The sequence below is a fragment of the Solanum stenotomum genome, chromosome 9 (assembly GCF_019186545.1).
Source record: "Solanum stenotomum isolate F172 chromosome 9, ASM1918654v1, whole genome shotgun sequence".
NCBI classification, from domain to species: domain Eukaryota; kingdom Viridiplantae; phylum Streptophyta; class Magnoliopsida; order Solanales; family Solanaceae; genus Solanum; species Solanum stenotomum.
In genome coordinates, this window is record NC_064290.1 from 45,794,546 (window position 1) to 45,819,262 (window position 24,717).

At 30.5% G+C, this 24,717-nt stretch overlaps 2 protein-coding genes across 3 annotated transcripts in view; both read right to left on the bottom strand.

Moving 5' to 3' along the window:
- Positions 1–11,002: 11,002 nt before the first annotated feature.
- Positions 11,003–11,787, bottom strand: LOC125877908 (14 kDa proline-rich protein DC2.15-like). The gene has a single exon (XM_049559201.1). The coding sequence runs from the start codon at positions 11,727–11,729 to the stop codon at positions 11,313–11,315; it is 417 nt and encodes a 138-aa protein (XP_049415158.1). The 5' UTR covers positions 11,730–11,787; the 3' UTR covers positions 11,003–11,312.
- Positions 11,788–15,915: 4,128 nt separating this feature from the next.
- The window catches only part of LOC125877883 (protein arginine N-methyltransferase 1.5), a 37,323-nt gene continuing 28,521 nt past the window's right edge, over positions 15,916–24,717 (bottom strand). For both annotated transcript variants that reach the window (XM_049559172.1, XM_049559171.1), the window contains exons 13-23: positions 21,470–21,538; positions 21,277–21,330; positions 21,091–21,165; positions 19,928–20,020; positions 19,703–19,806; positions 19,209–19,257; positions 19,037–19,123; positions 18,243–18,348; positions 16,812–16,899; positions 16,537–16,630; positions 15,916–16,302 (exon numbers count right to left, since the gene is read on the bottom strand). In XM_049559172.1, coding sequence (XP_049415129.1) covers positions 16,219–16,302; positions 16,537–16,630; positions 16,812–16,899; positions 18,243–18,348; positions 19,037–19,123; positions 19,209–19,257; positions 19,703–19,806; positions 19,928–20,020; positions 21,091–21,165; positions 21,277–21,330; positions 21,470–21,538 — 903 coding nt within the window. In that variant the 3' untranslated portion in view covers positions 15,916–16,218. The remainder of the gene's footprint in view (positions 16,303–16,536; positions 16,631–16,811; positions 16,900–18,242; positions 18,349–19,036; positions 19,124–19,208; positions 19,258–19,702; positions 19,807–19,927; positions 20,021–21,090; positions 21,166–21,276; positions 21,331–21,469; positions 21,539–24,717) is intronic.

Consider the following 24,717-nt stretch of genomic DNA (forward strand, 5'->3'; position numbering starts at 1 on the left):
AATTATTATTACATGTGATGAAGCTTCTTGCTTAAAAAAATGCCAAGATGCTTATGGATCCAAATTAATAAAAGCTTATTGTAAGGAAACATTATTTGGAAATGTTTGTATTTGTGAACACAATCCAGTCATCCATAAAGGATCAAGGAAGAGTTTACATATGTTATAAATGAAATAAAGAACATAAAATTCTTTCTCATGTTTTTTTTTTATATAATTTCACTTTCTAATATTTCATTTCGATTTCTCTGAATTAACTATTTTATTTTGTCATGTTTAATTTATATATACATAGGAAGAGAAGGATTTTTGTGTCTCATATAATTTAATTGAGAAATCACTAAATTTTGTATTTGTGAACACAATCCACTCATCCATAAAGGATCAAGGAAGAGTTTACTTAGGGCATAGATTTAATTGAGAAATCACAAATATGATTTTTATATTTGCTATATGTGAAAGTTGCTCATTAAAAAAATCAAATTATTATTTTTTTTCATGTTTTTTTATAATTGCACACTCTAATATACCAATTCGATTTCTCTGAATCAGCTGTTTCATTTTTCGTCATGTTTAATTCATATATACATCTTTCAATCTACACTTGCATATCAATAATGGAGTCCATCGTTTCTTCCTTATAAGTTTTCCCTCATAAAAGGGTTCTTAACATACTCACAAGTTTTAAGGGAGGGCGATATTAGTGGTGCAAGATATGAAACTAAGTGAATATATAACATATATATCCATTAATTCTCTACCTTTTTTCACTCAATACAATATTTTTGTACGCTATTATCACTAGGTGAAAGTCTTGGTTGTTTCTTTTATGTATCATATGTGATGAATTATACTTTATGAAATAAGTTTAAGGTCTTTTAATATATTTTGATTCAGGGTTATCAACTTCATTGAACCGCTCTTAAAATATCATGTAAAACAATGACTAAATATAATTAGTACCCTTGTACTCATGACTATTCAATTAATTTGCAATGCGTGCCTAAATAAATTTAATATAAATATCAAGAATCTCATTGATTCAACCTGATAAAATCATGATAAATTTGATTGAATCAACAAAAAAATTAATTTCACATACTTAGTAGACAAAATTCATATCATATCATATCATATCTAGAATCATACCGTTGAGATAAGAGACTAAACCAAAAGGAAGAGCCAATGAAACATGTCAAAAAAGTTGATGCCTTCACCTATGATTCAACGTAGGTTTAGTTAATTTTGTTTCATAGGGTTTAATGTATCATTTTCTTATAAATCACAAAGTTTAAGAGTATATTTATCTATTTTATGGACAAAAAGATGTATTTTTGACCCTTCAAATTATAAGGGGTATTTTAAAATAATTTAATAACATTAGAGATATATTTAGCCTTATAGTATAACGGATGACAAACTTAATTAATAAACAAAAATAGGGTAGTATTTTTTACCCTTTTTCCGACTTATTATTGAAGTTGATTAGAGCCAAGTTATTGGTACGATCCTCATTATTGAGCCCAAAGCACCTTGGATGGACTTAGAGCTTTTTGTTCAACTGAGAACAACACCTCTGGCTTAGAGCTCATATCGCCTTTAGGTGTACACTCGTCTCACACTTCAAACATTCAATCCCGAACATGGGAGGGGTGGGGGTGAAGAAGTTCCAAATCGGGCAATTATGAAATGTGATTTCTTTATATGATTTGGATAATCTTTTTAAAACTATGATATCAGAGCAAGAATTATCTCAATTCATATTTATAATGTTGGGCCCCATATTTAATTAAACATACTTCAAATGTCCAGTCTTGAGCGTAAGATGGTAAGATGGGATGTTGAAGAGTCCTACATCAGATGTAAAAAATAAAAAAAGAGAGATCTCTTTATATGATTAAAATGGTTGATTTCTAATTATTAGTATTTTTACTTCAAACAACATGTACTTCATTATTAAATCATTATCTAAAATACACTTGCTAGCTAGTAATACATTTGGTGTGATATGATAAATAACAAAATCACTTTTTTCTTACAACCAAAAAAAATGATTCCAATAAGTGATTGACATTTTTGTTACAAAATTAAAGAAAAAAATTGTTTCAACATTCATCTCCCCTATCTTATTTGTAATTTGTATGTGAGGAAAAAATATTAAAACTATTCAAACTTGATTTTGACTAGACGGTGCTTGAATAAGAAAAATATTTAACTTGACCCCATAAAAGCAATTTAAGTAATTAGATCAAAATTTCAATTTAAAATTATATAAACTTGGTAATTTATTAATTAATCTTCCATTTATTCTTTTGGTAATTCGTGGATCCTTTTTCTATTCATTCAATGGTAAGAAATTAATTATTAATCTTAATAATTAATATGTATACAATGGATACATGACTCTATATATATATATCTATATCTATATATAGAGACCACAAGAACTATTCCCTCAATATTGCAAAAAAGAAGAAGAAAGAAATAGATCTAAATATGATATTTCATTTGGTTCTATTGATGATTTTTGTTGTGAATGGAGGAAATTATTATTTTGTAGAAAGTAAAGCTCACATTATTATTTATAAATGTGATCAAGATTCTTGCACAAAATTATGCAAAGAAAATTGGGGGCCTAAATTGATAAGAGCTTTCTGTGAGCCACAAAGTTTGGAGATACTTGTACTTGTGAACACCATAATGTTATCAACACAAAGAATTTGCTTATGTGATAGAGAAAAACAATTTTATGTTACAATTATTAGAATGTTTATGAAAAGTTGTATCTCTTTAGATTTATAAAAGGACTGTTTTTCAATAGTTGTTGATTGAAGACGAATATTGGGAACAATAATCTGTAACTATCAGGTATGCGATTATAGACTGTGACTATTTTGGTGTAGTTCGTGTTTTATAAACATGTGATAGCAATATTAGACTAATGAGACAAATTCAATGATTTGCAAACTATGTATTTGAGTTTATCCATCAGTTTATTTTATGTCGGATAATTGACTAAATTTTATGAAATAAGTGTAAGGTTCTTTCTAATAATTTTGGTTTTAGATTACTAATTTTATTGAGTTGCTCTTGAATTTTTCAAATATCAAGCCAAACCTTAAATAATTCACTTCTCATGATCATGACGTTGATAAACACGACTCATAATTGTTGATAAAATTAGAAGGTATATTTTTCATTTTCTACTTATACGAATCTATAATTTTATAGAAATATAAATCGATTTTATAACACCATTTAATTCGAATCAACAAAAGTAGTATCTCTTTCATTTATATAGAAATTTAGATCCACCGTTTGTTACGTTTTGACCCATTGGCTCTTTGAAACCATCTATCCCATTTAACATCTACTGGCCCTTTTGTCCTGCAAAACCAAACCAACAATCATTTTACTTTATTTATTCAACTAGTTGATTAAATTCAATATTTATTTTTTTCGATCAATAAATATAGATTATATTATATATTGATAAGTTTAATTCTTCAAAGGGAAAGAAGGAAGGGAAAAAATAAAAAACATTTTAAGAATATTGTATCACACACTAAGTAGTCGAATGAGTTTATTTTATTGCCTATCATGTGTTGGTCGATCTGGTTGATGGAATACACATCTCTATGAAAGTTTTCTTTTTATTATGCTAACTCTCTTCTTTTTAAATCATATGTTTTTTGAAAGTTAGTGAAGTACAATTTGAAGCTCGATCCATGAATAACTCATCCTTCTTTGTCTCTTCACTTATTTAAGATTTTGTTTGTGACGGATTTAAAAAAATGGTGACTTGCGATTAATTTGTATTTTACATGCTACGGACGATACTAGACAATACTAGATATATTAAAGTCAAAATTCAAAATGAAGTAGAATTTTTGTACCTCTTGGTGCTAAATAAGTCTTACTTTTAAAACCAAATAACAAAGAAGAAACGATCTTTTGTGACCACTCACAAAACACTTATAAAGACAAATTCTTTATCTATTTTGAACTTTTCCTATTGACTTCCAATTATTAAAAAAAAGGGTAGGTAGTAGCCCTAATATTTCACACTTATAAATTATTTTTGAAAATAAAAATAGATCATTATTTTGAAAAATTAGTAATAAATTAAAAAAGAGTATCAAATAAAAAGAAAACTGTAAAATTTTGATAATTCTTACACTGGAAGCAGAGCATCTGGTTTGGATTCTACCACTGAAATAAATCTGCAATAAATAGAAGGAGAAATAAGCAGTCATACTTCACTCATTTAGAATAAATAGATATATTTTGATCTGAGGTTCGATATTTTACGTTGTTTAAATATGAGTGTGAATACCTGATCCGAATATAAATTTAGAAATCGAATTCTTGATCTAAGTGTACATTTGGGTGTTGGGGTACGATAAATAAATATATATTATGATGTATAAAGCATATATTTTGATTAGTTAAAGTATTTGAACTAAAATTTACAAAACTTCATTCTATATATGTACCAATACTTTTTTCTTATCTTACGTAATAAAAAAACATTCTAATACGTTATATATATATATATATATATATATATATAACGTAAATCCAAAAATCAAACAAAATACCCAATTCATTAATCTATCCTTCTAAGTGATAGAATGTGATCAAACTATCCAAGGTAAGTTGACCAAATCTGCAATGGATCCCTCACTCATACACACCTATGTCGTGTCAACATAGTGTGGTACGGATTTTAAATATTATGTACAGTAAAGTCGGCATTCAAATTAGAGTTCTATTAATTTTGAATTTGTACATTGCAGTGTTTATTTTTGGGGTGACACTTCCAACAACAACAAAAAATCATTCCTAACTCAAAATCTCTAACTAAAAATATCTCAATCATTCCATTATAACTCAAATCCGATACGAATTTGACAAACATGAAAGAAAAACCCGTTAGGAAAATAAATGAATAGTCTAGAACTTACTCTTTGCATACTATAGAGACCTCTCCATATGATTCAAGTTTGTCCAATTCTTCCTGCATTACCATTCATAAAACTTCAACTTTAAACTTTAAAAAAAAAAAAAACAATTAGATTTTATAAAGTAATTACAAGTATTTTGTTACAATAAATATTAATTGATAATTAGAAAGCTAAAAAAAATCCTACCTTTGTAGGGTAAAAAGGACATTTACAATAGACTGTTTTCTTAAAAAAAGTGTAATCAAATCAGCATTGAAATGAAAATAACCACAATAAAATAATAAGATAATCAAAGCAAATAAAGCAATATATTAAGTAAAAATGAAGAGTAAGATACTACGTGAATATATACTAAATAAGGAGAGAAGATGAGACTAACCCCTGCCTCTCCCACATAAAATTACGAGAATACTCAACTAGCTATTACGTTCGATCTACCCTAAGGCCTAATCCCCAATATCATTATCTCCAATCTTATCAAGGATTAGTAAACTAAAAATATGTCATATTTTGTACGTCTAATCAACTCCTCAAATTATTCCACCNNTAGAAGAAATCAAGAAAACATTGTTTTGGATTCTTACATTTTCTTTGCTAACTCTTACATTATTTATCCTTTTTAACTTATTTTGCACTCTATTTCTTCAAATCTTTGATAGTTAGAGTACTACTCTGTCAAAAATATGAATCAATAATCGAAAAGTGTTGAACAAAGTGAATTACAATTTATTTTTTTAATTTCTTCGTAACTTTTCATATTAAAGTGGGGTATACCACTTATCAACTTTTTGAATTAGATTCTATGATTCTAACTCTTAGCTTTATTTAATGTTTATCAACTTATTACTTATAGAATTATGTTATCAATTCATATAATAATTGTCTCAATAAAATAATGTTTTTCAATGTTGAATTGATAAAATCTTACCTAAAAATAATAATTAAAAAAGTATTTGAAAAAATCATTTATAAAAAAGATATGAAGTACTAATTTACATCTAAAAATTTAGAAAAATAAATAAATACAGATAAAGTTTATTTATAGGCCTCTAATTAAAATTTTGTTTTAGGCCTCGAATTATGTTGAGCCGCCCCTGTATCTATTTAATATAACTTCTTGATTATATAAAAGTTCATTTACCTAAGAAACATAAATTTGAGAGAGAAATATTGAAAACACCTTTGTACTTGGCACAAACTGAACTTAGATATACCCTCGATATATCTCCAATCTGCCATATGACATAGTAAATGGTCTCAAACTCTTGTAGGAGCATAAAGTTTTTAATAAAAGTTGAGAGAAATGCTGAAAATACCTCTAAACTTGGTGCGAATTTAGAGGTGTATTTCACTCATGATGCAAGATCGGATGTGTATTTAAGTTTAGCTAATCAAGTAAAGGGATTATTTTAAGGTTGTCAATAATTTGAGAATAATACTAATAATCTACGTTGAGTTTTAAGGTGCTCTCACTACTTCTCTAAATTTGAAGAGAAAAAAGCTAATACATTTAAAATTGGACAGCGGTAGTACTTTTTAACTTTTCCTATTTAAATTTTTTTCCAATTTCAGATTTAAAATTCTGTAAAGCTTAGAGATATAATTACACGACCTAGTACTATATTTAAATTTAATGGAAGACTGGCATGAATAAGTATATATATAGACTTCAACTTTGATTAAATATGAATATCTAAAGTTAGATTTGACAATATCGGACTGCAACTTTGATTATTTTTGCGTAAAATGTACATATAACTTAAGTCAAACAAAAATAATTAAATTTCAGCTATATAATACTTCAGACATAATATTTGAAGTGAGACTTTTTAATATTAAATTCAGACATCATATATAAAAAATATATATTAAAATAGATATACATGTATATATATATACTAGATATAGGACCCCGTGCCAGCACGGGGCCCAATATATATTTTGTATTTATTTTAATTTATGTCANCAAAAATAATTAAATTTCAGCTATATAATTCTTCAGACATAATATTTGAAGTTAGACTTTTTAAAATTAAATTCAGACATCATATATAAAATATATATATTAAAATAGATATACATGTATATATATATCCTCCTCACGATAGTGGGCCTATCTTCACGATTTTCTCGGCTTAACCAATTTGAAGGCCCACTATTTTATGGTGAAGGACAGCCCAATTTCTTTTTGGGCTTCAATAAGTTCTATCTAAGTTCTAATTTTTGCTTATAAGGTTAAATTTCTGGTCAATTGAGTAGGTTCATTATCTCGAGATATCCTGAACGTCTACTTTTTGCAAAAATTATAACTTATATAAAATGGGCAACATATCAACATATGTTGCCCATTTTATATAAGTTTTAATAGATGAGTACTTTCCATTTTACACGGTGATTAAGAAATCGTTAATAGGTTGATCAATTTTACTATTTTGCCCTTTGTTCATATAATTAGCCTCTTGAAAAAAATAATTGAATCTTCAAAATTTATTTAAACTTTCAAAAGTCATATTAATTGAAGGGGTAAGTGATCAAGTAATATGAGACAAATAATTTTAGTAAGATGCGCATCTAATATGAGACGGAGGGAGTAATTTACTATTGTCTAATCAGTTAAGAAAAAACCTTAAACCGTTAAGAACCGATAATCTGATAATAAAAAAATTTAAAACCATTAAACCAATAACTCATTACTAATAAACCAATAATCTATTTTTCTATTCGAGTTTGAACAATCCGATCTAAATGATAAAAGCAATTCAAATATACTCATTACTAATAAACCAGTAACTATTTTTCGGTTCGAAAAAAAGTTCAAAAAATATTCCGCTGCCGGGATTTGAACCCGGATTCCAAGTGATGACCGTCACTATGATCAATTTGAGAATTACCATTGCTACAGCGGAGTTTTTTCAGCCTTTTATTGCAAACAAAATGTATTTTACTATAGCGGACTTTGTTGGATATTGAAAAATTTAATAATGGAAATTGCATAAATAGTTTTATCGGTCTAGTATTATTGGTTTCAATTTGTTTGTTATATTTTGATTTGATACAGAGTTTGATAAAGAGAATACTTTTGAATTTTTAAGGTTATATTATATAAAGATATGTCAAATGTACCACAATATTTTTTTAATCTTATGATCTTAAATATGTTAGGTGAAAAATTGGAATTAAAGAACTATAAAATAAAAAAAAGTAGAACAAACATTAAAACGAAAGAAGTATAAAGTAAAACATAGATAATATTTTTTTCTTTTCCCAAAAGAAACTTTTATTTTCTCTCTCAAATTAGGATCAAATATATCCCTACAATTTCTTGATGTGACTTCAAGCATATAAATATTAGGCATAATAAATAAACATGACTCTCAATTTGGCGTCAGTTGGCAACTATGACCTTTAACTTTGGGTGTGCACAAGTAGGCACTTAAACTTGTATGAAATTGAACAAATACACATTTATCCTACATGGCACCCGACATTGCAATTGTGTCCTACGTGGCGTCCTACGTGTATTATGTCATGTAGGACACGTGTGTTTACTTGTTCAATTTTATGCAAGTTTAAGTGTCTACTTGTGTACACTCAAAGTTGGAGGGCATAACTGTCCGTTGAATCCAAGTTAAGGGTCATGTTTATGTATAATATTAGCTAAAGACAACTTCAGACATTTTTTTTAACTTCCAAACACATTATATAACGACGGAGAATGATACAATATATTCAAACATTGTATTCATTAAAATAATTTAACACAATATAATACAATACATGATAGGTTACCATCCAAACAAAGTGTTAATTAGAGTCTCGATTCCGAACCATGGGTGAGGAAAAATTCTTGATAGAGAAATCTACTCCTAAATAGGTCATATCCCATGAAAATTCATATTAGTCAAGATTCAATATTGATAGCTGACACCAAATAAAAAAACCAAAAAATATATTCCGTTGCCGGGATTTGAACCCGGATTCTTTCATCAAGTATGAGAATTGCCAGTGCTACAACGGAACCTTTGGTTATTATTGTGGGAACTAAATATATTTGTAACGGAAAAAAAACTTAATTCACATTATGGCACAAAATAACCTTAAATTATTTATAACATCTTAATTTATTTTTTCCTTCTCACAAATGAAACTTTTTTTTCCTCTCAAATTAAGATTATTTTTCAAACTTTTTTTACAACTAATAGTATATTGTGATCTATTATAAAAGATTATTTTTCCATTTTTTAAATTTTATGTTATCAATTAATGAAATGATGTGGGAAATGGATTAGGTGGAGAGGGTCATGGAAATTGGTGAAAAAGGCTTTTTTTCCTTTATGGTTTCCGTCTCTCAATATTCGAAATCTGCATTAAAATCTCGATTACTAAATTCGAATCGTGCATTGCAGGATCCAATTAAAGATGACGCCTGAGACCTCTGAAAAATAATTTCGCTTGAATCCAAGACCTCTAAAAAATAATTCCGCTGCCGGGATTTGAACCCGGATTCCACAAGTGATGCCTTTACAAAATATATTTCAACTCTAGTGAACTTTGTTGGATATTGAAGAATATAATATTGGTAACTCCATAGATAGTTTTATCCATAGAGTATTATTGGTTTCAATTTGTTTTTTATATTTTAACTTGATACAGTTTTTTTTTAAAAATAAAATAATTTTTTTTAAGGTTATAAATAAAGATACGTTAAATGTACTATAATATTTTTTAGTCTTATGATCTTAAACATGTTATGTAAAAAATTGGAATTAAAGAACTACCAACAAAAAAAAGTAGACAAATAAATTAAGAGGAAAGAAGTATAAGGTTAAACATAGATAATATTTGAAAGTAGAGGAGTAAATTTAGTCTTTTTTTTCCCTTAAATCTATTAACATATATTGATGTAGAGGTGGAGTTAGTATCATGGATGTGTGACATTATGTAATATCGGAGAATGATGCTATTTATACAACTAATGTATATTTATTTAAATAATACAGTACGATACAATACAATACAATACCACACAATACAATACGATATGAAATAATGTGTAACAATCATCCAAACAAAGTGTTAATTAGAGTCTCTATTTCGAACCTTGGGTAAGAAAAAAATTCTTAATAGAGAAAGCTACCCCTAAATAGGTCATATCATGTGGAAATTCATAATAGTCAAGATTTAATGCGGGTAGCAGACACCAAATAAAAAATCAAAAAAACAAATATAAGTAAAAATAATATCTCACAAAAAATGTATTCCGTTGCCGGGATTTGAACCCGGATTCAAGAAAATTTATTTGTTATTTGTAAAGAAACTTAATTCATATTATGGCATAAAACAACCTTAAATTATTTATAACATCTTAATTTCTATTTTCTAACAAATAAAACTTTATTTGTCCTCTCAAATTAAGATAATATGTAAAACTTAAAAAAATATTATCTATGGGATATAAACTCTCATCTTTTCTTTCTTTATTTTACCATATTTTATTTTATTATTCCATAATTTTGAACTTATTTCTGGTACATATTTTTCTAGTGAGAGATATCGTAGATTTTCTTTTATAACAAATGATAACGATGTGAGTGATTTTATGTGCGAATAGTTGTAAGGTTAGACCTATATACTATTTGAAAGTAGAAGATTAATTTGATCTTTTCCCCTTGAATATATTAACATAATTAACCTCAAAGTTTCTTTAAACTAAGATGAAACTATTATTCTTTTTCCCTCTCAAATTAAGCTAATTTGGAAAAGTATGATTATGTTTATTTTTTCTTTTTTGGAAAACTTTTATCCTTTTTTACACAAATAGTATAATGTGATCTATTATAAAAAAAAAAAAAATTCCAATTTTTAAAATTTAATGTTATCAATTAACGAACTACATAAAATCATCTTTTATGTAAAACTGATCGATCCTATATATATTTTTTTACACCATCAATATATAGAGCTTATAATCGAATACAAAAACCTCTCAACTCAAATCACAATCAAATTAAAAAAAAACAATACGATAGTCGATATGCAAAATATATAGAAATTATATTATTTTTTTGTCCAAGAAAATAAACTTATTGAATACAATCTTAACCATAAACAACTTTCAATTGATAAATAAGACACTTACTAATCAACACTTATGCACAACCCACAATTCCATTTCAATCCCCACCCCCACCCCACCAAAATACAAACAATGAAAAGGGAAGCACCCTTAAATTATTATTCACGAATGAATTACAAAAAGTCAACACAAAAAGATCGATTTAATTCTGACTTTGTAGAGTCGGTGATGATGTTATCTTTTTTAAAACTTTAAAAGAAACAATTCAACTAATTTGGACATTGGAATCCATAAGGAACTTTCTTGGAGCAAACATTAAGAAGCAAGCTTAATGAAATAGGGACATTAAGGTTAATCCCTAAAACATTAGCCTTAAGAGCAGTACAAAGACAAATGGCAGCTTCAACATCAGCAAGTCCAGAAATAAGACTACAACAAGGTGTGACTGGTGGTGAACCAACAACAACATTAACTAATCCAAGAACATCTGCACAAACACCTAATTTTAAGGTATCAATTGGACAAGTTTTGTATTTTGGTTCATATGGTGGTGGTGGACATGATGGTTTTGGTTTTGGTTTTGGTTTAGGTTTAGGACAAGTGTTACAACTTGAAACAAATGTGAAGAAAATTAGGTTAAGGGAAAGGAAAAGAGCAAGAGTAGAGAAAAACTTCTTGGAAGCCATTGTGAAAAATAAATAAATGTATTCTTGGAGAAATGGTGAGTGAATGATTTGTGAATGGATGGAAGCATTTATAGGGTTGAGATAGTATATACATACATATATATCATAGTTATTTTACTTTCTTTTGTCTTATTTTAACTGTCGTTTTAGTATTAAAAATTTATCCTAATACTACAATAAAAGAAATACGTAGTGTGACAATGCATTTTCCTTTTAGAGGCATTATTTATTGTCGCAAAAATATTTAACGACAATTGAGTTAATATTATTATATTTAGAGTCTTAAGGCTGACGACATTTATATAAAATATTAATTTTGAATGCTCATATTCATTATTAACACCAATTATAATATTGCCAAAATTATATTATCATCGCAAATTCCTTTATTTGTTATAGTGTAAAATAATTATCACTTTAAAAGTTCAAGTCAAAAGTTGATAATTACGTCCAACTATACTCTCAAAATTTAAAGAAATATGCACAATATAATATTTAAGAGCAAAATTAGTTTACCATTAATAAATAGGAATAATCTAGTAAATTATAACTTATATTTGTTGTTCTTAATAATAATAATAAAAGGAGCTAAAACGATAGTTAAAATAACACGAGAGTTTTTTTTTTTTGGGTCCTCTCACTAGGGTACTGCTTTTCTTTTTAATTTATATTTTTGTTTTGTCACATAACATGGTTAACCTAATTTCATTTACCCAAAACAAGCTATAATTTGGGTAATACTCCAAGTAAATTCACAAAATTAGACAATTCTTAGGTTCAAATTTCCAACTCTAACATTAATTACAATAATTATTCCATGTTTTATCTAGGAATATTTTTGTTCAAATTTTATTTCTGGGTAGAAAAATAATTACTTTCTAATTACATTTGAAACAATGACTAAAACTTTGATTGTCGGTTCAAAATACTAGTATCTCTCGCCTAATTTTACGCATTAAATAGAGTGACATGAATATAAGCAAAATTATATAATCGATTCAAATTTGCTTGAGATTGAGGCACAATTATTATTATTATTATTATTATTATTATTATTATGCTAAAAGTAGAATATATTCTTATTACTTTATTTACTTTGGTGTTGTAATACACACAAGATGGAGAAACTATAGGCACCCATGTGACATTATGTTATTATTTTTGGCTCTATGCAAAAAACACAGCCAATATTTTGGAGGTATGTTATGAATACACAAGTTGTATTCTGAATTTTTTGATCTATTAATTAATTAATATTCATCAGTTTTATTTTCCAGCTAATTAATTTAATTATTAGAACACATAATTCTAGAGAAAAACAATGGGCTATATGCATATGGTACCATATGTTTTTTGTCCTCCTTATATTAGTGATGATTGAGGGGTCCTCTTTTTGTAAAAATAAATAAAATAATATCTTTTTGTTTCATCAGCAGTGATTGTTTTCTTTTGGAGTTTATCTAAAAAAAATGATTCTTTTTAGTTATAATTCAATTTATTTCTATTTTTATGGAATTTGTGTTGAAAATGAAAGAAATTAAATAGTTGCATTTCTAGTTTGTTTTGGGTTAAGTAGGAGTGAAAGATGGAAAGTTACATGACCTCATGTGCAACATTGTTATTTCATGTGTGAGGGAGGACGGGTCGACAAGTAATAACATGTAAGTGATAGTTTAAGTGAATCTCATATCAAAAATAGTAGGAGAGTTAAGATTTTTTTACTAAAAGGTTTAAAATATGAAGAAGAAAATGCGCGAATTAATTAATTGGAGTTCGATATCTACTATATAGACATAAAAAAAATACTCTTATCCACTGAAGGAGTTCAGATGAACCCCGAACCACAAGTTGGTTCTGCACCTGATTGAAAATGGGAAAAAAAAAGCTAAAAAGGTTTAGAAATGCAAAACTCAAGTTTATATGGTAAACATGCGTTTTTGGAGTTCGGTGTAGCTTAGCCCCAAAGTCAAATTTGTATAGACCTAGATTCAAAGTAGATAATGTGTCATTGATTGAAGTCGTGTCATCATAATCATGTGAAACTCAATTGATAATCAAATGAATTTGACTTGTATAAATTTTGAAATTAAATCGAGGATGTAATTAAAAAATTTAATGGAATAATTTGTAATTTATTATTATAAGATTAATTCATTCTTTGTGAATTAATACTATAATTGGAAGCATCGGTTAATAAGTCTACGATCTTTACTATGCCTGACTAATTATTGATTCATTCATCTATTAGCTTAATCCATTTCAATTCAACCCATTTTAGTTCATTAAAATTTGAATTGATATCTAGCCCAAATTCAATCCAACCCGCTCATTTGCCACCTATATATTTCTCGACTTATAAGAAAAGGGAAAGAAAATAAGATGAATCATGGTTGGTTTGCCATTGTGCCTCGAACTCGGGCTTCCATATAGTACAGACCCGAGTTATATTCCATAGATATATTGATAGAAAATAGCAGATATTCAATAAAATAATTGACATGCACTTAAATGGATGGATAGTACATGAGGGCTTCGATTTTTTATCAAAACCTAACAACTTGAATCGATTTGGTCAGTTTTTTCTTCACATGAATATTATCTTTTTGGATTTATAGATAAAGTTTTGATAAATCAAATACATGTTTAGTAGTAATTAACAAACATATGTACTATTAAACACATGATTGTAGTTTCTTACTAACAATAATTTTTCTAGATGTACTCGTCTAAACTTTACTAAATTGTAATAATTAAATGCAAAAATCAAAATAAAATCTGAAAACTGATACACTTTGTTTGATTTTAATTTTAAATATTATCAATGATACACCATATGAAATTGGAAGAAAATATAAGAGTTTTGTTGGTCCCAATTCTTAGACAAAAACAACCTAGGACCAATTAACCTAGCTCAGTATGTACCAAGTGGTGGAGCCAGAATTTTCAATAAGAAAATTCAAAATCTGAAAAAATAGACACATAAAATAATCGAAGGAGTTGGACATCTACTATATATACCTAAAATATTATTTTAACCATATATAAATAATATAATTTTCCTATAAGGTGGCTTCGCCATTGCCACATGTTGTTATCCTGAACTCTCTCAACAAGAAATTAATTATATATCTTGAACAACATGCAAAAGGTTAGCTATGCAGTTCAAGGCATTCAAAATGCACACCAACCAATATGTCAATATTTTGAATTATTAATTATTATAACTTAAGGTATTTTTTTAATGTAATTTATATATGTAAGTTTTATTTTAAACATAAATAAATTGTCCTAGGTATAAATTCATACCCATCAATACATTTATTTATTACAAAAGAACAAAGATACCGCCAGCTTAAATGTATTTTTTGACATGTCCAAAAATTATCAGAGTAGATTTCTAGGGAAGACAAATGTGAGATGAACTCTTGTGAGGATAAAAATATATCTACCGTCATTATCTTTCCTTTCTTTTTTTTGTTTTAATATAAGAAAAAAAATGTAGATTCATTATTTTATTTTTTAATATAACTAAAAAAAATGTAGTCATTATCGTTATAAATTATAATCAATGAGCATTTTGTCTCTCTTTATATTAATTTAAATATCTTCTGAGAAGGTCCAAAGATGTCCTCATACTAGGTTTTATTCCAATATATTGTTTCTTTTATTTCTTTGCAACTTGAACAAAAAACTTAAGATCTAACCTAAGTTATGGTGAAGTGGTGAAATCGCTTCATTCTTAATTAGAGATCACGAATTTAAATTCTAGATATAAAGAAAATCATGTTGGGAGTCATCCCGAATAGACCCTACAATCGGGATTTAGTAACACTAAGTGAAAACAAAAAAAGAGAACAAAACTTAAGTCCTCAATATTCCTCCATAGTCATTCTATTATTTGCTTATGGCAATACAAGTGTCTCATATATTATTTAATCATGAAGTTGATCTAGTGCTCATTTATTTTTATTAAGATTATGACATCTGAATGCACATTTGAATTCAGAAGTCTAAATCTAAATAAACATCTAAGATATGGATATTAAATAAATAAGACAATTTATTTTATTCATATTTAAATTGATCTAATATTATGTCAACAAAATATTTTAATTTTTTTTTATGATAATTGATGATGGTGACAACTAAGACAATATGTATTTTACATTAAAAAAAGGATCATATCGCACAACCCAAAATACATTCATTAGAAGAAAAGGATTATTTTTACTACAGTAGTTTAAGGTTATCTGAACCTAAACTCTACAAAATTTCTACTGAACAAAAATTTAAAGCACCATGAAGTGCACAGACAAACAATTTGGTATGTTGAGCACCAGTTGGCATTTCCAGCAACTTTCATCGAAAGACAAGCGATTCGAACCCATGATTACGACAGTTTTAACAAGCAACATTAGACTTGATATTCATTTGAAGTTCAATATCACATCATGCTATCTCGAAAGCTCAAATCACACTGAAGAAACTCTTACAAGCCAACCCAGTATGAGCGACCATTGCAGTTGTGTATAGGAGATGAGCTGGGAGAAGTCACGCCCCACTCGTACCAAACCTATTTTTCATCAAGCAAAAAATCAATGAAGATGGGAGCAAATTCATACTTCAATGAAGATGGGGCTCTTGAGAATGGAGATTTATATTATGGACATGGATTCAACTTGCTTCTACAACATGTGATGATTGGGGAAACTCAATTTATTCAAATCACTTCATGTAGTTATCCTCAAAACCATTACTCTAGGTGATACAGAATGGGAAGTATACAAACATGCATGGAAGTAATTACCTTTGAAGTACCACAACAACGCCAGATATGAACTTCTAGAGGAATGCCCGGTTGAACACACATAGGTGTCCGCAATGGGAAAAATATAGGGAACCTGATAAGGATGAGCAAGAAATTGTTAATAATTAAACCCTGACCAAAATAATAGCTATAGAGATGGTGTTTGACTATACAACTATCACTTTCGATAGACAAGGTTAGACAATTGAAAAAATTGTAGGTCAAATGCCTCTACAAGCCCCTAGAAAAAGTAGGCAGAATAAAGAATAACATACCAGCTGAACATGTTAGGTGTTGCTGTTGATGGCTCAATACCAAGATGAACATCCTTGTAAAGTACAGAATCAAAATAGCCAGCAAATCCTGTTAATTCATAGGAAAAATCAATGAGAAGTCGAGTAAACAGAAACTATTCTTGTATAAAGCTTTTGTAAACCAAGCATTGGTAAAACCAACAATCTAACAGCAAATCAGTTCAAAAGATCACCCAGAACTATGTACTACTTTCTACCATTCCCATTGCTCATGGGAAGAAGATAAATTCCACATGCTGGACATTTAAACTAGACAATAATACTTGACAGCATTAAACACTAAAAGGGAAACCTTTTTCTCTATATGTTCATCGGTAGATTACCATTGGCATCAACAAAATGAAGTCACAAGGATGAACGACTTCTCCTCCCTTAAAAGCAAAAACAGACAGGAAACAAGAAGTAGCACACATTCCTTGTAAATTAGGCACTAGTGAAACCAACCCCCACTTGCCAAAACCATTATGCCTCCAACCCCAAGCTAGTTTGGAACAGTTATTTCTCAATATCCATTTGGATAAACCAAATGGACCGGTTAAGATCAAGAGGGTTGAACTCAATCCACAGTGCAGAAAACATTCACATATGCCGATATCCAATACTAATCTTACAATCCCGGCAGTGAAAGTGGAGATGAAAAAGATGAACACACCCGAGCCCAAAAGACCTTCAATTGCTAGATGTTCTTGCACATTCATGCTTATCCAAATCAAATGAATAAAAAGGATTCTTCACTAAATATTCATCAACTTTGGTTTTTCCTCAAGTTACTATAATTTTCAAGTTCTAAGATATATATAAATATTATTCTGCATAAAATCAATGCTTATAATTTCTTAAAAGAGGTTTTACAGGGGAAATGTCAAAAGTCCAATTGGAAACTGTCGAATGAATTTAAAACAATTGCACAAACAGATTTATTGTTAGAACAGAACCAGGAAACACAACCAGAGTTATATTGCAGACATGCCCAAGCTATCCATCAAATACAATATATATCATATGCTCCGACCAAAAGGTTAAACCATAGCCCGGCGAACAAAAATAAATAAAGCTATGGTTCAACAGTTGAGTTAATTGTGAAACTAGCAACACAAGAACATAATTTTTGTTCTGGATTGATATTAGACTGGGTTCAATGTGTATCTCTAAAATGTCACGATTTTCTTTAGTGTATCTATCTTTACACTTCAAGACTAAGGCAACAGTTCGACTATATTATCCAGCAACAATTTCACAATGCGAGTGTGTTTAGACACCTCTCTTCTATGCCACACATGATCACAAATTTCTGAGTATGTAGCTGATAGTAACTACAAATATCCTTCTTCATATTTATGGCATTTCTAGACAAAGCAAAGCACACGAAATAAGTATGAGCATAACTAATACCATGAACCAGGGCTGATCCAGTGTCAGTGGGTATCTCAAACCGTAGCTTTGTATACCGGTGATTGCTTTTCCTAGTTGAGTCCTCTGGATGATTGAATGTAAAGACCTAACAAAACATAGAATAACCAAATGTAAGTTACAGAAGTGAAAGCTCCCCCCAATGACATACATGAACACATTGCATCAAGGAATACATTTGAGTTGGCACCGGTGGAACCTATGCCTTCTTTCCTTTATAATTCTATTCTTTTTGTGTGATTTTCCCTCTTTAAATTTCTAGCGAAAGAAGCACTGTTAACGTCAGGTTCTCTTTACATTCTGTAGGACATATGATGTGGTTCACTACAGTGAGGTAGAAATGAGATGCACCACATTCCAAAATCACTGTTACTTATAGAGTCAACATTTTCCTTCTTCAACCATCATTAATTTTTTGTTTTTTTCATTCCTGCTCTTGTGGAAAACATGGGTGTTATTCTGATTCATGTTACTGACTCACCGTTCATGGAACACATGAAGTAGATTCAATTAATTGTACAAATATAATTATGTTTATGTACTAAGCTCTTTTTGTCTTTTCCAATAACAGTTGCAACAGTTTGAAGGAAGGGAATTCCCAACGATAACTTTATGAATCTCTATTCCCTTGGGTCAGCAGTACAAGCAACTCGTATCAGAGTTTTGAACACTTTGCAATGTTAAGTCTTTTCAACAGTTTATAAAGTTATTTTCTGATCTCAATTCTGGAAATTATAGAACTTAAATCAAGATTCTTTTGACTTAAATGAACTTACTGGTTGAGGAGAAGTAAGCCTTGCTACACGGTGGAACTTGACAACATAAGCAGTTTCGAAGTGCACAAGATCTTTGTGAGATTTAATCTGTGACAATAGCATCAATCCATGTAACAACTCAAAATGGAGGTCAATGAACCCCATGTATAAAATATAAAAGATGAGTGCTTACATCATTGTATAATTTTGAAGCAGTCACAGGCTGGAAAAAACTTGTATACCTGAGATAAGCAAATTAATTAAATATCATGGCATACTTGTAAGTATTTCTAGGTATAGAGGAAAATATTCCATTTTTAGGTTGATTGAGAAATTTGCAGTCATGGTTATATTAAATAGTGAAACTACAGGGAGAAGTGAAAAGAAAGACATCATGTGTCAAGGAGACAAATCCCCATTTTATGTGTTTAAGTCACAAAAAGGTAATTCAGTGCTCCTCTTGGAATCACTGCACCTCTCCAAATAAGTTCAAACTGAACCACACAAATCTAAAATTATCAGACATGAGAACTAATGAGTACATTCCTACGACAGATGCTTGCAAATGAGCAGCATTAACCCATACTCATGATTTTCACCACCGGAGATGGAACTCTGTGGATCGTGTTAAACCAGTGTATATCCTTGAATATGAAAAGTAAATAACTAAAATATCTGAACACATACGATGATGGAATTGAAATTCCGTCTTCTTTCAGGAATCTTTGAGCACCATCAAGACACTCAGGTGACAGCTCATTGTCTCCAAATGACCCAAGCAATTCACTAACCTGTATTAGTAAAAAATAAATGATGAGAGGAATTCAAATGAGAATTTGCAAATGAAAGATCAAACATTATATTTTATGGATAAAATAGTTTGTTTCTTCATCCGAAGAGTCAGTTTAATACCAAAATATCAGCTTTCTCGGGAGCATCCCAGCAGCGCATGTCACTTGAAACTATGGTGACAAGTTTTTCCCAGCCCTCAATCTTTAGTAAGCTCTGTCAAAAATAGCGTTCACCAAAGAAATAAAAACACTAATGAGAGTCCAGTAACATAGTAAAGTAGAAGTCCGTCTGCTCCCAGATCTTCCAACAAAGAGTTCATGGAAAAGAGAATAGAACATCAATTAACAATTTGATTTTCCATCAAATTTGAAGTCAACAAAGACCCCGATTTTATATTATTATTTTTTCAGTTTAAAAAAAAGAAGCCAAAGACCCTGAATCCATAAGTGATGTCACATGCACAAAACTAAGGAAACTATGTGGATTCAGTCCCAGTTCAACTAGTTATTCCCTAATCCAATCTGCACTGTCCAGGATCCAACAACAACAACAATACCCAGTGTAACCACACAAGTGAGATCTGGGGAGGGGAGGATGTATGCAAACCTTACCCATACCTTTGTGGGGTAGAGATTAGAGAGGCATTTTCTGACAGACCGTCAGCTCAAAAGACACATCCAACGCAAGAGGAGACCCCAACTAGTAAATTCTTAATTCAAGCAGAATCATCATTTTCTTTTGTTAGAAGACCAAGTGGAGTACTCTTTACTCCAGTAAGAAAGAAGATAAGGTAATATTCTTGTTTTGATAGATTTGATATGGACTTCCATCGAATGAATACATGGCCAAAGAGGCCAACTCAAACCTAGCAGAGGCTAGATGCAAGGAAATCAGAATTTTTCTAGTATGCAAATTATGCTTTTCTCCATTTACACATATCAGGTACAGGTAACATTTTTATAACCATCAGTTACATGTAATATGTCTCTTAGCACACTTCACATTTTGGGATGTCTCACCATGTTTGACACCATTCCATTTTTATTCAACTTTCACAAGATTCAAGAGTTCAAATTCATTAAATACACATTAGCATATTAACAGCCCAAAAATTTAGAAATCCAGCTATTTCAGCATTTTCTTTTTTCAACTAGCTTGAATAGCTACTGGAGATTATGAGAACTAAACACATTCTAGACTTGAGAAGAAAATGAATAGCAACAATCGCCACACATCAGAAGTTCATGAAACTAAATCACAAAAGACAACAGTGAATTGATTACATGAAGGGTGACGATTGCATTTGGATTTTTCTCGACAGCATAAACTTTCAACTTGCGTCCAGTCTCTTCAGCAGCCTGTCAGCAACAAGGTAAACAAAAAACATAAGATGATTTATTGGCACAAGGCAAATGCATATCTTTCATCTTCTTCCTTGTTTTGACATTCTCTAGAGGAAGCATTTAAACCTGCAGTGAAGCTCTGACAAGAGGTCCACGTCCAGCCCCAACAACCATCAAGACCTGCAACAAGCATTTGAACAAGGCATATTAACAGCTGAGGATGCCACTAAAAGTAAACTCAAGACAACATCCCGAGCTGTTTAAATGAGTAAGTTAACATCAAAAGCAAGACAGATAATTCTCAAGAGAAAACCCTTACAGTAGTGATTGTAGATGCCTTTTCATCTGGAACCCTGTCCACTAAAGCTTTCGCAACTGCTCTTTGATACTGCCAGAAATAGAAATAAAATATATAAGCAGAAGTTCATATTAAAAACTGAAAAAAAGTTCCCCTTAAGTTGTCTTGTCACAAGACAGACATACAATTGTTGTCCTATTGGTCTCACTAACTTTTTTACCCATATTTTCATGCCAGGTCAGACACTTTTAATCACGGATAAGATGTAAGAAAAATAATCACCATTATATTTTTATCACTATTAAGAAAAAATTCAACAACATTTTAGTCATTGTTAAGAAACAAAACAATTCAACAATATATACTTTAATCACTGTGCGGAAAAAATATTCAACAACATTTAATTGTAATAATCAAAGCTAAACAAGGCAAAGGAAAACAGAGTAACGAACAGAGTAGAAAAAACAAAGAAAAATCCTAGGCTAGCAGTGCCACTGCACCAGAAAGAAGACGAAAGAAAAGAGAAGAAGTACTGAAAGGAAAGAGTGTACTGAAACCTTACTGTTATGATTTCTCAAGGACCAGGTAAGTCGCGACTCTTTTTATTCTCTAAAATCAATCACTTATTAATTAAAAGAAATAAAAGCGCTGCTTTTTTCGCGTCGCCACTTCTGGTTGCATCGCATTTCAAGCACAGAAGCGGACGCTTCTTTATACATGTCTCGCTTCAGCTTTGCTTCACCGCTTAAAGCAATGAAGCGCTCGCTTTCCCAAACAATGGTATAACATGTGTGTGGATTAAAGTATGTATTTTGTGAAGGATGATACAACAGCAAACCCATAATAATCCCACAGAAGGATGATAAAAATATGAACAGCAAAGCAATCACGCAGCTATAGTTTTCAACTATATGGTTAACCAAGCAAAACATTAAATACACAACCCATAAAAGAGCCTATGATTTCCTTCTTCAGATGGAAAATTTTATTGCACTCTTTGGCTTTTACTGGTAAGGATGCAAGTTAGAGAAAGGGAAACCATCATTCAATGTCCTCAAAATGCAAAAGAATGAATTATTAGGATAGTGAATTCAAATAACCTTTTGCTTTAGTAGGACCATAAGGTACAGCTTAGAAGACTTTTGTTCATTATCAGATCAATTCTAAGTTTCTAATTCCAACTTGAACATATATCTGAATTGCAGTCTGCAATTAGATAAAATTATGAGATTCCTCAAACAGCATCACAAGAAAATATTTGAGGAAAAGCTAAGGAATATACACAACGTTCTGGAAAGCAAGTGCTTCATAAAGCGATGAAGCAAGGAGATGCGAGGTGAAGTCGCTTTGAAGACCTGACGTGAGACTGTTGAAGAGAAGTGATTGCCTCCAGTGCAGAAGCGCGCTTCAGCACAATGAATGAAGCAGTTGTTTTGTGTTGAACCCTTTTTAGAAGGTCAATTATAAGGACACAAATAAGTCGCAACTTCAGAAATCCTTTTTTTTTTTTGAGAAAGTTAACATTTTATAGACAACAACACACCAATGGTGTATTTCAGTAGTAATTACAACAGGAGTATACAGTAAGCAAAACCAAAAGATCTATCATTTATACCCCTCCTAAACTATCTAAAAAGTGAGTAATAGCCTCCATTTCTTTGGGGAGGACATGATTACACCAAAAATAAAGGGTTATAAGACAGTTCAACTTCAAACTCTGGAAAGGGATGCTCTTGTTTTCGAAGCATCTCTGGTTCCTTTCCTTCCAAATTGTCCACCAGATGCAAGCAGGGACAATCCTCCATCTCTCCTTGTGACCTGATGTATTCCCTTCTCTATTCCAGTATGCTAGAAAATCTGAGGTGTGTCTTGGCATGGACCAGTTGATTCCCCTCACATTCAAAAAGACCTGCCACAATTTCTGTGTCACTCTGCAATGGAGGAAGAGATGGTTTGTTGTCTCTGTTTCTATTTCACAAAAAAAGCACCTAGAGCATAACTGTCTTCCCCTTTTCATTAGATTGTCCTGAGTTAGTACCGCTTCCCTAGCTACCAACCAGGTGAAACAAGCCACCTTGTGAGGTACATTAATTTTCCATATCATCTTCCAAGGCCATGGTAACAACATTTCAGCTGGCCTGTCAAAATGTCTATAAGCTGATTTTATTGTGAACTTCCCATTGTTGGCCCTCAACCATTGTAAACTGTCCTCCTTTGCGTCAAGGTTACTTGCCTGCTCCAAAGACTTGTAAAAATCTTCTAATTTGTCTATTTCCCAGTCATTCAACCTTCTCCTAAAAGATAGGTTCCATCCTTGGTTGTCTTTGACTTCTGCTATTGTTGCTTCCTTCTATTGGTTCAGATTATAAATCTCAGGATGCAACTGTTTCAGAGAGTGTTGTCCAACCCACACATCATTCCAGAAGAATGTCTTCCTTCCATTTCCTATATCAATTTTTGAATTTCTCCATATTTTAGGCCACAAATTTCTGATTGTTCTCCATAAACCAACCCCATAAGGGCTTCTAACTTCCTTTGTAGTCCAAGAGTCCTCCATTGCATATCTGGAGATTATAACATCTTTCCACAGACTGTTCTACAGAAGCAAACCTCCACAACCACTTCAAAAGGAGACTCTGGTTTTGGACTTTGAGATTCTTTATGCCCATCCCCCCTTCTTTTTTGTTGTTTATCACCACTTCCCATTTCATCAAGTGATATTTCTTTCCCCCCTCTCCGTTTCCTTGCCATAAAAAGTTTCTCCTGATGGATTCTTACTTCTTTAAAACACTCCCTGGCATAGGGAATAAAGACATCATGTAGGTTGGCATAGCATCAAGCACACTATTAATTAGTGTCAATCTTCCACCCAAGGATAGGTATTGACTTCTCCAATTTACCAGCTTTTTTTCACACTTCTCCACCATTGCATTCCATATGTTCTTTGATTTACTGTTTGCACCTAGAGGCATCCCTAGGTAAGTGGTAGGCATTTCTCCCACTTTACCTCCTTAGATGCCAGCCAATATGTTGATTTCTGGGACTTCATTCACTGGGTAAACAAAACTTTTACTCCAGTTTATATGAAGTCCAGAAACAGCTTCAAACAATATAAATATGATTCTTAGATGCTTTAGTTGATCTTCCTCTGTACCACAAAACTCGAAGGTGTCATCTGCGTACTGCAAATGGGAGATAGATAAACCCCTTGGGTCACTATCATTCGTCCAGAAACCTCTGCTCATGTTGTTTGATTGTGTTGTTTTCAA